Below are 14,146 nucleotides of genomic sequence, written 5' to 3'. Positions count from 1 at the left end.
CTGCAAAAAGAAAGCTTGTGCCCCATTGCTTCTAGGCAGTGTGCATGTGCTTTGATTCCAGAGCCCTGGGCAGAAAAGGACTTGAGTCTTACCTTTGTCTCTTGAGAGGAGATGAAGGCAGATACCACCATCCTGCTCAAATATGTCCCCAGTGTGTTCAGCTTTTCAAATACAGGTTATTCCATTCCTGGTTGGTGGGGGTGGGGAAACAACCTTGAGCCTTCTTTGCTTCATTTTATGACCTGCCTTTGGCATTTTCAAGTGTGTAAACTGAGCCATGGCTTGGCCGTAAGGCTACTTGGATTCCTAGTCAGGCAGAGTCAGCCTCTTCTCTGAGCCAAGCGAGGTGAGTAGCTGCTGGCTCCGGGAAGGTTATGAAGAGGGATGGCAAAATGAGCAATTGTAAGTACAACCGCGGAACAAGGTGTCTTCTGAGTCAGAATCTGGCTACGGTCCTTGGAGTCATTCCTTTTAGTATGGAGGTGGGTGTTCTAAGGACACGGAGTGTTAATAACAATCAAATGTTATGCGCTATAAGATGTCTTTGATTGGAGCAAATAAAGGGGCCTGTTTCGAAAAAACAGCCTAAATATCCACAGATGGGAGAGTAGGTAAATAAGCAATGGTCTGTCCACACGTGGAAATCCATGCTGTTGATTAAGATAACGAAATAGATTGGTCTGTGCTGGTAGAAGACGAGTGCTCAGACACGTTATCGGGTGAAAAAAAATCAAGTATCAAATCAACACTTGGTAAGATTGCAAATAAGCAACATTCTGGGTCTTTTTAACAATGACATGCACAGATTACTTACGTACTTAAGAAAATATAATAAGAGAAATATCTTAGTAGAAGTACAGTGAAGTACAAGGTCCCCAAATGTGGAAAGACAAGATTGCCCTTGGAGTGGAGCTGCGGCACAATTCCCGGGGTGGGGTCTGGGCACGTCTTTGGAACTTGGGGTGACAACAGTGCTGGGGGCTCTGTTCCTCTGCCTCTCACTCTCTCCAGCTGGAAACAGGGTGCTAATTCTGGTCCCACCGAAATGCAGACATGCTGTGGAAATTGGGTGAAAGGCTCATGAGGCAACGCCAATAAAACCCAGGAACCATTTCCCTGCTCTCTCTGTCCACAGACGGCTGATGCTGCGTAAAGAATGGTAGAACCACTGAGAAGCTTTTTTCCTCTGAACTCATCTCGGTAAGGCAGGGTTGTACCTAGTGTGAGAGTAAGATCCAGCCAAATATATGTTTCAGAACTTCCCCCATGAAGTGCTTTTACAGGAGGGAAGTTTTTAAAACAAAACAAAACAAAAAAAACAGAAGAGACAGAACTCCCCTCTAGTTGAGAAGTTCTATTCTCAATTTTGACAAGAATGATTCGAAAATACAATTTTGTCTTCTGCGTTGTCAGGGAGCCAAATGCACCTAGAATTGCTTTTTGAAGCACAGATCCTGTCCTATGTTGTCATGCCTACTGGCCCAACATGGGGACAGGGGCGCGGAGAGGCCTGGCAGGGATTTTGCTGACCTGACAATCATGGCTGACCTGCCTGGTTGGCTCCTTTACTCTCAGTTCAGCCCATTCCATGAACTGTCCTCCCCTCTCACCCTCTGCGAAGTTCCCTTCAAGACTTCCTGGAGGGGCACCTGGGGGGCTCAGTCAGTCAGGGGTGGCTGACTTTTGATTTTGACTTAGGTCTTGATTTTGGGGTCGTGAGATCAAGCTGGGTATAGAGTCTGCTCGAGATTTTGAAAGATTCTCCATCTTCCTTTCCCTTTGACCCCTTCTCTCTCTCTCTCTCTCTCTCTGTCTCAAAAAAAAAGAAAAGAAAAGAAAGAAAGACTTCCTGGAGCGTCCAGTACAGAATCAGTCAGGTTTGAGAGGAAAAACTCAGGGACTAAGGGAAGATTAAAGCTTGATGTGCCGACTTCCACCCACTTCTGCTTGCATTGTTTGAGGTGATCTAAACAATGAGCGCCTTTTATCAGTTTTGGTTGGGGCTTGCCCTTGAAAATCTCCTCTGTGCTCTGTGAGCTTTAGCTTTTGTTGGATGGAATCGAAACTCTTCAACCGAGTATCCACCAACCTGCTGTGTATCTGCAGCAAGTTACTCACTGTTTCTGGGCTGCAACCCCCTGTGTAAAATGAAAGCATGTGGGTCTTGCTTGAACTTTCAGGGCACTGATGGTGGTGGGATTCCATATTCAAGATCCTTAACCTGTGTCCCTTCCCCAAAGATGTCTCCTAACCCTCTTCTTGGTGTGGGTCAAGCCTGGAACAAAAAGTCCTGAGAAATGGTAGGAAAAGCTAAAATGGCCATTTCTCACTTGGATGGAAAAACCAAGGAAGACCTAAGAGTTGTGTCTGCCTCAAAGAGAACACCAGGAAATTTGTTTTAAGTAAAACCCTTTTTAGGAAAGAACAGTAGGAGACCAGAACAGATAAAGGAGTTATTAGAAGGGTTCTTCTCCGCCAGGGTAGGTAGTCAATGTCTCATTCTGGCGGTTCCAGAAGATGTCCAGGAGCTGATCAGTTTGAGGGGAGAAGAGGATGGCAGCCATGTTGGTGGGGCAGAGTAGTCTTGAGGGGTTACAGATACATAAATTCAACATAACATCCTAACAGTCCCCTCCATAAATACTCCCTCTCATTCTCCCCTTTGTTTCTCTTACTGAGAAATGAAGGTTATAAATGGCTTTGAAGGTATAATCCTAGTCTCTTCCTGAACCATAAAAAGACCTAAATATTGGAGCTCTTGGGTGTCTCAATGGGTTTAGCCTCTGCCTTTGGATCAGGTCATGGTCTTGGGGTCCTGGGATCAACCCCTATATTAGGCTCTCTGCTCAGCGGGGAGTCTGCTTCTCCCTCTCTCTCTGCCTGCCTCTCTACTTGTGATCTCTCTCTCTCTGTCAAATAAATAAATAAAATCTTAAAAAAAAAAAAGCCTAAATATTTTTAGATAATTTAACAGCTCTGAATGAGAAACCAGAAACTGGGGTAGTCTTCACCCCTCCCCAGAGCAAAGCCTTCTGCCCCTCTAGCAATGTGTCTCAAACCTCTATGCATCAGAATTTTCTGAGTGCTTTGAAAAATACAGATTCCTAGGACCCACCATAAATGGATTCAGAATGCCCTGGCGTGGGCCCAGGAGATCTGCATTTTTGATAAGCTCGCACAGCTGAGTGTTTTAGCGATAGCCTCTGAGAACCTTGGCTCTATGACCCAAGCAACACCATGCCATTTCTAAATAACTGATCTCCTCTAATCTTGGTGGGGACCATTTGTATCAAAGAGGCCCCAGTAAGTATGTCCTTTTAGATGACAGGAAGCGTGTCATGTGCTAATTATGGCCAGTGACACCATAAAATAAAAGTGCATTACTGAATGCTTTCAGTTTCTTATAACGAGGGTAAGGTGGCATGTCATGGGGCCTTTTTAGTCCTAGACATCACTCCAGAGAATTCCAAACTGATATAGACAAGGGTCATTAGGACCCGGATCCTTTCCTCTCAGACTGTTTACCGATAGGAATAGGATGTCCTAAAGCAACACTTCCCCCAAGTGAAGTGTTGATAAGTCTGGTTATCAGCAAGATATTACTGGCAGTATGCTATGCAGGGTATTTACATTTTCTTGATAGGGTTAGTCATATGAAAGCTGGCAAAGAAGGAAAAGGAGCAGCCTGTGGTGCGGCATCAACAGACAGCTGTCCCCTGGCTTCTCGATAAATAGGATGACTTGCATTGCTGAGCGGTGTGGTCACCGCCCAAGGAATGGCCCTCTCACATTTCTCCCTGATTCACACATTCAGGGGGGTTACTTAGCAGCCCCTCCCTCCTCTGCTTCCCAGACACAGAGTCTGGAATGAAAATTCACCTGCCTCTGAGTTGGCCGCGGGTGGGGGCAGGGGTGTTACTTGGGTTCCCAGGTTGGGAGATGACCTCACCCGGCCCTCACTATATAAGGCGACCGGTGTGGAGGGGCTCCGCAGGGCTGACACGAGGCACTCGTTCCACAGCAGCAAACACGCAGACGAACCAACCTCAGGCTGACATGATGGTGATGAAAGTGGAAGAGTTGGTATGTAAGACACGTTGTTGTCTCGCCGTGAAAACCAGTGTAGTCTTGGTTTTTATATGAACCCCGAAATGTCCTTCTTCTTCAGGCATAATGCATAGGTACTCTGATGTCGTCCACAGAGCAGGTTTGGCCTAAGTGATAAAATAAGTGAAACTGGGAAAACAAATCTGGCCGTCATGAATGTTCTCTGTATTTCGTATTTATTCTCCTTTGGTTTTCTTACGAAAGCGTGGATTCACAGGTAGTTATGAGGATGCCTTCGGGAAGAAGTTCTATGGCAAGAATAGATGTCTGGAAACTTACACAACTCAAGGCCAAGAGTCAGTCAAAAGTACCCAAAATGGAAGAGTTTTAAATAATCATGGAGGGGTTGTAGTTTTCTTAGGTGAAGTGTGATTAGGTGGATTAAAAGTGCATTTAAATGTATCAGCTTAAACTCAACCTTGCTTTACCAAGAGAGGAGGACCATCGTCTGATGGCCTTCCTGGTCTCCTGCAGCAGCGGCAGCAGCGTGTCCCAGCCTGGGATCTGAGAGCACAGCCCACGGAAGTGGCTATCATCAGGCAGGGAGGACCAGGGCCCCCCTGCAGCATTGTCTCTGGAGAATGATCCCAGGACAGGCCCTGCTACTTCTGACCTACAATTTTATTTCCTCCTAGGTCACAGGGAAGAAGAATGGCAGCGAGGAGACTGGGGAGTTCCTACCTGAGGATTTCAGAGATGGGCAGTATGAAGCTGCTGTTACTTTAGAGAAGCAAGAGGACCTGAAGACACTTCCAGCCCACTCCCTGAGCCTGGGGGAGCAACAGTGGAAAATTGAGAAAGAGCGAGAGGCGGAGGTAAGGACCCTTCTTGGAATCCACTAGTGTGGGAAGTCAGGGATGGGGTGAGAGAAGGAGGTGCCAGGCAGGAAGGAGAAAAGGGAGGAAACAAAATAAATGCAACCATCCAAAGGTGTTTCTTTGCCAAATTCAAACTCATAAAAGAGACAACTTCTATAGGACAGGTTGTAGGAACTAATTCTGTAGCAAGACAATGACTTCTGGATTCTAAATCAATGATTGAAGGTTCTACGACTACGTTCTGATTTTAAGACTTGGAAAGAGAAACATGACCAGTGAATTTCTGATGTCATACACTGTCTAGTTAATCCAAGGCAAGAGAGACTTTTTCTCAATCACATGGCTTTGGCTGTGTTCATTATCTGTGCTGACAATCCGTGGTGCCGTGTGAATTTACATTCCTTACTAATTGCAGATAAAACATGCCTTAGTTAGCAGTAGTCTCAGGAAAGCCTGCTTCATGAGCCCTGCCCTGTAGGCTGCCTGAAAGAGACTGGCATTGATATTTCAGAACTTAACCCTTATTGTTGGATTCTTTTGAGTTAAATAAAAAAATTCGACAGAAACCCAGGGTTTGTTTATGGAAATGATGACTCGATGCTCAGTTACCGACTACATCCTAACTCCAATGAGTCAAAGGCTGATGCTACAGGCAAGGGAAGTGAAGATGAAAATGTAGATGCCCCAAATTCTTGAATAAGAAGTTACTAAGTCAAAGTCCATGATTAGTTTTAAAGGTTGCTGTTGCTTTTCTTTTTTGTTTTTTTTTTTTTGTATTTTACTTTTTTTTTTTTTTTTACTGTTTTGCTCCAGCTGTTTCCCCCATACTTATCACAGACCTTGCAGATTTTGTTTAGACACAACCAGAATGCTGGTCACCATGTTTTGAAATATGGATTTCTTTTTTAGCTCAAGAAGAAAAAACTAGAACAAAGATCAAAGCTTGAAAATTTAGAAGACCTTGAAGTCATCATTCAGCTGAAGAAAAGGAAAAAATACAAGAAGACTAAAGTCCCAGCTATAAAGGAACCTGAACCTGAAATTATTGTAAGGATGGTTTGCTTTGCTAGTATAACATGTCTGACATTAGGCTGCTGGGGAATAAATATCTGTGGAGGGTTTGATCGGATGTCGGAAAGCTCACAGTAACTCCCGCACTTTGCTCTTGGCTTTAGACGGAACCTGTGGATGTGCCGAGGTTCCTGAAGGCTGCCCTGGAGAATAAACTGCCAGTAGTAGAAAAATTCTTGTTGGACAAGAACAATCCAGATGTCTGTGATGAGGTAACTTCTACAAAGCGCTGCAAAATCCAGCTCATTCATTTTGTGCTGTTTCTGCTTAACTTCTGCCTTGCTAACACGGTGCCAACAAGCACTCCACCTGGAACAGTCTCTCCAGCTGTTGTCCCAGATGCCACTAGCATATTAGGGTAGTGCAGTGGTCCAGAACAAAGACGCTGGATTCGAGCTGAGAATTGCAGCATTTTTTGCACTCTCATATTCTTCCAGCTGACTTTTTAGTTTGTCTTTAGCTTTTCATGTTCTTGGGGTAGACTTTTAATAAGGCAGGACCAACAAGTCCCTTTTAGACAGACATACAATAGCAGCATCCTTTAAAAGAAAAAAAAAAAAAAGATTTTATTTATTAGACAGGGGGAGGGCCTGAGCAGGGAGCATGATGCAGGGTTTGATCCCAGGACCCTGGGATCATGACCTGAACTGAAAGGAGATGCTTAACCGACCGAGCCACCCAGGTGCCCCAATAACATCATCCTTGATTGGACCTAAACACATCACCACTACTCAGGGACTCTGTGACTTGAGTTCAAGTGCTGGCTCTATCACTATGTGACTATTTGATTTTAGCAGCTACTTTGCATTTCCTAGACCTCTGTTTCCTCGTCTGTAAATAGAGGACACTGGAGTGAACAATGGCAACAGTTGTTCTAGGCCAAATAGTCAACCCATTAATATGAAGTCTTTTTACCAGAAGCACTAATCCTTTTTGTATCCTTTCTCCCCCTGAACTGAATGGAGAATCATTTCTGAAGTTGAACTAAAAATAAGTCCCCCATTCTCTTAAAGAAGAATTGAATACTTTTTGATATTCAACCCAGCAACGGTCCCAGATGGGAGAAAACCTTCTGGTCTGCATGGCAAATTCTACACAAACAATGAAGGCACAAAATTTAAGAAAGGGAAATGTCAGCGTTGAGGTAGTTGTGAGCTTGAAGTTCACATCCCTCCATGAGGACCACTGAGCACTTAGAAAAATGTACCTGCAGGAAACTCAAGCCTCAGTTGCAGGATCACTGTTCTAGTTCTGAAATATTAGTGAATTTGACATTTCTAATTCAAAAAGTACTCGAGTTTCTATCAGTGAGGTTGTAGGAGTCCTCAGCTTCCTGCCTCTTAGAAAGGATTTCTGCTCATTTTTATATGCATCGCTATCTCTCTCTTTTTAAATCTCTCTTCTGACAGTATAAACGGACAGCTCTTCACAGAGCGTGCTTAGAAGGACATTTGGCAATTGTGGAGAAGTTAATGGAAGCTGGAGCTCAGATCGAATTCCGTGATATGGTAAATATATTTCTTTGTTTGGAAATGAGCCAAAATAAGGAATCCATATGAAGCTTGAGAAAACCTACGATGAAAAATGGGGCTGATTGGATTGAAAATTGATCTGAGAAAACCAGGCAAAAGCTCATTTCTCCATACAAAAGGAAGTTGGGAGAGGGGGCTAGGTCATGTGGAAAGTATTTTCCATACATACTGAAGAGGAGACGAGTGTTCCAGGGAAAAGAAGGAAGTGAAAGCCACTGCATGCAATTCAATATCCCCATCAGAGAGTTGGGTCAGTATCAAGTCAGTAGCATTACTGAGAAGTAATACAGTCAGCACTTGCCTCTCGGTGTCCCTGTCCTTCCATTATACACGACAGTCTGCTCGTGGCCCCTTGGCAGCCAGAGATGTGTCAGAATTCTCTAGCTGTACACCTTGTATGATAGATGCCATCAGTGAGATCAGGGGCTAAACTGCATACGGAATGAACTGCATCCATGGAAAGTAGCTGCTATTCAGACTTCAAGAATTCAACTACTGTGAGTTCTACAAAGACCAGCACACAGCATATTTTATGGACTGAAGATTGGGCTGGGAAAATGCTTTATTTATTTAAATGCAGCTCAATTTGACTTTATAGCAAAGTGGAAGAGGGATATTAAAAAAGTCCAAAGAATTTGAACAAAATTGAACCCTGAAGACAAACACATAGGAAAGCAATAAAAAAAAAAAAAAAAGGTTTGCATGAAAAGACACTAACATTCATGAATGCATGATTTGGAAGGCCAGGAACATGTCAGAGAGGGGAAGAGGGCATCTCCCAAGAGTCAGGGCAGTGTGTGATGACTTTGAGTGGGGACACTTGAGGGACACTGGTTGTGTTGGCATAAACGACAGCACAGAACCAACAAGAGATGAGGAAAAAAGCACGGGACACAGAAAGAGGGGGCAGATCCAGATTAAAATCTCTTGGAAGGGAGTACTTTTATTCTGCCAGAATTTTAAAATGCGTTTCTCTAGAACTTCTGAGTATATTTGGCAAAAGTGGCTAAAAGTTCCAGGCAGATGTGGGTTTGGATATCTATTCTGATACTTACTAGCTGTTCTTCCTTGGGCAAGAAACTTGACTATTTTGGAGACTTGTTTTTCTCATCTGCCAAATGAGTGCAGTCACACTTACCTCATAACGTTGCTGGGAGGACCAGTCCATCGAAAGTGCACAGCACCTTGTCGGCATGCTGAAATTCTCAATAAACTGTAGTTCTCAGTCATTGTAGTCGTAATCCAGAGGGGGACAGCCTACTGCTATCATGGATGCTTCAGCCAGTCTGGTGTTCCCAGGTCTCAGAAACCAAGTATTAACTCCTCGGACCAGTTCTTTACATTAACTCATGTCTTTTTACCTTCTGGTATAGCTTGAATCTACAGCCCTCCACTGGGCAAGCCGTGGAGGAAACCTCGATGTCTTAAAATTGCTACTGAATAAAGGAGCAAAAATCAGTGCTCGGGATAAGGTATTTATTTCCCCCTCCCCCATTCCTGGGCCCCTCTCCCCTCCCCGCTCCTCTCCCAAAGCCACCTCACCGTTTGGGTCAGCGGGAAGCTTATGCTGTGTGGGGCACCATAGTGGCCACTTGTCCCCCTTGCACATGCCTTAGGGGTCTGGGACAACCTCTGTCCCTGAGCCCCGCAAATCAGTCGCATTCTTTAATTTCCCAGTTGCTCAGCACAGCGCTGCACGTAGCCGTGAGGACTGGCCACTACGAGTGCGCAGAGCATCTCATCGCCTGTGAGGCTGACCTCAACGCCAAAGACCGAGTGAGTCCCTGGGCCAAGTTCCACCTCCAGCAGCTCCAGCCTCACTTACCTGGAATCACTCCCCAAGCCTGGGCTCTTGTGTGACCCACTTCCTGGCCTCAGGCCCCACTTTAGCCTGTGGTCTCTGCTTCTCTAGGAAGGAGATACCCCTCTGCATGATGCTGTGAGGCTGAACCGTTACAAAATGATCAGACTCCTGATTATGTATGGGGCCGACCTCAACATCAAGAATTGTGTAAGTACCCGAAATAAGCAGCCCCGCTTGTGGGCTTTCTGATGCACGAAAGCATCTCTGCTCGACTTGAAAATGGCCCCATGGTGGTAGGATTTCAGGGTTTAGGGGGTGGTCTTGTGATGCTTTAAATGCCCCTGTCTATTCCCCTAATGACATTGCTAGTCCTTGGCAAGGACTCGGGTCACCTGGTCAGAGATGGGTGGAGCCATCATGACACAATCACAGTGTCCGGCAATTCTTTTAAGATTTCCTCTTGAAAATATGAGACAGTCAAATTGCTCACCTTCACAAACCTAAGCACTGTCTTCCCTGGACACCCGTGGCTGAGCAAGGCCTGGGGTTGTCAGGAATAAAGACAGGCACCATTCTTGAAAGGATTAAATTCCACAGCAGTCAATGGGGCCAAGAGCCAATGAACTGAAATTAATCAATATCACATCCGAGTAATTCTGAGTAGTCCTCCCCTCCTTACAACAGCAGGACATGCTACCACTTTCTTCCAGGGTTAGCCATGCTTTTGCCTATATTTTTTGAGATAATTTCTATCCATTCTCCAGTGTGGTTTATCTGCATATCCCTCAAAATAATTTCCTATATTTAGGCCCTGAAAATGCTCATATAAGTCCCTTCTACAAGTACGTGTTAATTTAGCTTCATCTGCAAGCCAGGGAAGAGAGCCAACTTTTCCTCATGGTCCCAATTCCCAGACAAACATCATCTAATATAAGCTTTAAAAATATCACTGGGAGGAATGGATAGAAATTACCAAAGAAATAATTGGAAAGATTTGGTAGAGAATCACTTCACAAAGAAGGAAAACCCCAGTCATCTTCTATTGTGAATAATTTCCTCCCCTTATTGTGTTACTGTGAGACTGAGAGGAATATTTTATCATAAAAAAAAAAAAAACCTCAAAACTGTCTTGGTGTTAGGAACAAAGGATAGAAGCATTAAACAGAGGTTGCTTGGATGGGAAAGTGTTAATAGTAGGATCCCCTTATCCTTCATATTGGGATTGGTCTTATCTAATAATTTAAATAAATTAGCGGGAAAAAAGTAGATTTAATGAAATCTCCAAAACTGCAGAAACTATGACAATTATTTTTAGGCAGTAAGACATTACCAGCCCAGAGAACTAGCCTACAGATTTGGGGGAGACAGTGTAAGTAGCCAGAAAATCAGGAGATAAATTCTAATAGAGATGAGGTAAAGGAATTCATGGAAGAATAGCCCAAAATATACCAATGGGGCTCATGGCTTTGAATTATCAGTTAGAGTCCAACATAAGGGTCCTAGAACTATTAATGTCATTGATCCAATGGCTGGATATTCCCCAAAAGACCACAAAGCCACTGGACACCATCTTGAGGGGGACTGGAAGCAACACACAGTACATTATTCTGTTGTCCAAAGCTCTGTCACCATGTGTACCGATGAGTGTTTCTCAAGGAACATGCTACAGAGGTGGGGAGTTCCAAAATGAGGGTTACAGGGCCACTACTTCAAATAAGCACAGGGGCCAGGCAGATCACCTAAATTACATAAATGTTGGCTGCAGGGGGTCTGTGCACATAACTTTTAAAGGTGGTGGCTCCTCCCCACCCCAGTCCATTGTTGCTCTGTGAAGTCCTAGGTATCATGCTGGCCAACTCTTCCGATTTTCTCAGAGAGTTCATGGATTCAGTTGGGAAATCTCCTAATTTCCGACTGTTGCCAATTAATTCCAACTTTTAAGAAATCTGAGTTCTGTGTGGGCCCAAACAAAAGAGGTCTCTAGACTGATTTGCATCTTAAAGCTGCCAGTTCACAGTCTCTGAGTTAAAGAGACTTCCAAAAGAACAGGGGTGGGAAATTTTAAGACTTCTCATATTTAAAGACAAGAATTGAGAGGTGACATGGTATGCATTTTCGTAATTGTCTGGAGACCTACGCATAAGTGGAAAAGCATTTTGGTCTCAAAAATTATTTACACATTGTTGATGTCCCCCCAAGAAAAAGGAAATTTCCCAGGAGATCCCAGTTGAAAACTAGCCCTCTCGGAGCAGTATTAGTTCTGCACAGCACCTGAGGACTTCGCCAAGGTGTCCAAATAGCTCGTTTACCATCATGTTTTATCAGGAATCATTTTCCAAATTGATAGGAACTGGTTCTTGACCACTTTCTCCCCAGGCCTCTTCTACAGGATACTGGATATATAGAGAGGCATTTTTTAAATTTCAAAGTGACTTGGAATGCTCTTCCCATTTACTGTCTAGGAACTGGGGATTGAATTTTTTTTTTTTTTTTTTTTTAAATACCTGGGGCAGTCCCACAGGGCAGGGGAAAAAAAAATCAACAACAAAACCCCCAAACATTGCTCATGTGAAATGCCATAAAGCATTCCTGTGAGAAACACTGAAGGGCTGATTTGAATATAAACTGCAAATCACTCATAGTGGAAAGCATAAAACAGGTCAACAACATAGACCCATCCATTACCTCATTAAACACACACACACACACACACACACACACACAGAGGATGTGTAGAATTTATAGATGCCTTCCATATGAAAGTCACATTTCCTCCTGCACTTTGATTAGGCTGGGAAGACCCCAATGGATCTGGTCCTGCACTGGCAGAATGGAACCAAAGCGATATTTGACAGCCTGAAGGAGAACTCCTACAAAACCTCTCGCATAGCCTCCTTCTGAGGGAAATGGCGCCGCTCGCATCCCGTTGTTCTTCACCGGCATTTTGAAGGCAAGGCCCCAAGGAAGAGCAACGAGTCCTAACACCCAGCTCCTATCCACCTGTTGTACAGCTGCACCCAGTGAAGTCTGGAGAAAGCACAGGCATATAGTTAGGGGAATTTCCCTTAGTGAATCTCACTCTATTTATTTTAATTTATTTCCATTTATTTATTTATTTATTTACTGTGATGCCACTGGAAATTCTGATCCTTCACAATGACCCACTTGGTGAGCAAATCTTCATTTGTATATAACACTTCAGAGCCTCCCCGTAGATTTGCTCTTAAACCATGTTAACGAGCAATGCTGCTCGTGCCTAATCATGTGCACCTCATTGGTGGATGATATTTCAAGGTGTTTTTTTTTTTTTTAAAGGACAAGGGTGATTATTACAGCCTTCTTTTCTCCTGAATTTTTAATACTGAAATTTGGGGCAGTGGGAGGCGTGTAGAGACAGGAGGAGAAACTGTAGAATGAGAGGGATTCTGTGAGGAGGACGGTGAAGCCAAGCCGTCAGACGCCCGGGCCTGGTATTCCTTACCAAGTCACATGTTGTCCCAAGGTGAAGAGAATGTCGTGAGTGTAAATGGCATGTTCGTGGCAGGTGCAGGCCACTGGGCCATGATGAAGTGAATTTGCTGAAAAAAAGATGAAAGTGACCGCAAAGTGTAAATGTGTACATGTATATTATGTTGTCTGTCTATTTTATATTCATAATAAAAGCAAATTCTAAACCTCTTTCGAAGTGCTTCTATAAGTATGGTGGGAAAGAACCATGTGAAAAAGGCCATTTAGATGGAGTTTTTTGTCTTCCAAGTTTTGAGGATTGGAAATGTCCTGTAAAATAGTACCTCTCAACAGTATTGACCATGTATGCAGACCCCCTGAGGATCTTGCTAAAATGCAGTTTCTGATCCCTCCCATTCGTTGCAGGGGTGGGGGGTGGGGAGAGGCAGACTGCATTTCTGAGAAGCTCCCTGATGATGCAGAGGTGGTGGTACACCAGAAGCACACTTTGAGCAGCAAGGCTGGGAAAACCATCACCAAGATAGAGGAGTTCAAGTTCTTTTGGCCCCAGTGGTGGGGAGAAAGAGACCCCTGGTGGGAAGAATGATTACTGCACGTTAAACAAATGATCGTGGACATTCCCATCAGCGCTAATCAGAGGCTTAACGATTATTGTGGACACCGGCTGTGTGTCAGAGGCTGCCCACGAGAAAATACACCTGGTTAATGATTTCTGACCTCCAAGGGGAGCCATTTTGTTGCCGGGTGCTAGGCCAGGTGCTAAGACCTGTGATGAGAAAACCAGATTGTCCCTGCCCTGCTTTCCGGGAACAGATGAATATTAAAGAAATAATGTCCAAAGTTAATACACAGTAATGATCTGTGGTAAGTCCAATGAAGGGAAAAAAACAAGAGTGCTGTGAGTCTCAGACGCGAAAGCACACTCATTTGAAGGGGAGAGACAAGGTGGGGAATTCTACAAAGACTTCACTGAGGTGCTGACTTTTTGAGGCAGCCTGAAGGATGAGCTGGAGTTATTCCAGACAGCAGAGAGGCCACCGGAAAGGGCACAATCATGGGGAAAGTCTGGCACTTTAGGAAATGTATGAAGGCCAATATAAAACAGTAGCATTGGGGTCCCTAGCTCCAAAACTCTCTCTGGGTGGAAGAACACACACAGCCTTTTGGCTATGCCTCTAACACTGAAAGCGTGCGCAGGCAAGGTCCCTAAGCAGAAGGTGTTCTAGTCAGCTACTCCCAGACACCTAAGTTGTGAGGATGGTTTGAGACATCTTTGAGCCTTTTGTATCTAGTCTCCTAACCTCCCAAGGGCATCGGGAACTTCAGTCCCTCCATTTTTTCCCTCC

The 14,146-nt window shown here is 44.3% G+C and overlaps 1 protein-coding gene across 1 annotated transcript; it reads left to right on the top strand.

Moving 5' to 3' along the window:
- Nucleotides 1–3,760: 3,760 nt before the first annotated feature.
- Nucleotides 3,761–13,010, top strand: ANKRD1 (ankyrin repeat domain 1). Its single transcript, XM_082721919.1, has 9 exons — nt 3,761–4,083; nt 4,743–4,922; nt 5,835–5,972; nt 6,101–6,208; nt 7,406–7,504; nt 8,902–9,000; nt 9,206–9,304; nt 9,441–9,539; nt 12,123–13,010. The coding sequence occupies exons 1-9, from the start codon at nt 3,868–3,870 to the stop codon at nt 12,231–12,233; spliced, it is 1,149 nt and encodes a 382-aa protein (XP_082578045.1). The 5' UTR covers nt 3,761–3,867; the 3' UTR covers nt 12,234–13,010.
- The last annotated feature ends 1,136 nt before the right edge of the window (nt 13,011–14,146 follow it).

The sequence above is a fragment of the Mustela nivalis genome, assembly GCF_964662115.1.
Source record: "Mustela nivalis genome assembly, chromosome: 2".
In the NCBI taxonomy this organism is placed as follows: Eukaryota; Metazoa; Chordata; class Mammalia; order Carnivora; family Mustelidae; genus Mustela; species Mustela nivalis.
Note: the sequence above shows the minus strand (reverse complement) of the source record. Positions and strands in the feature narration are given on the sequence as shown.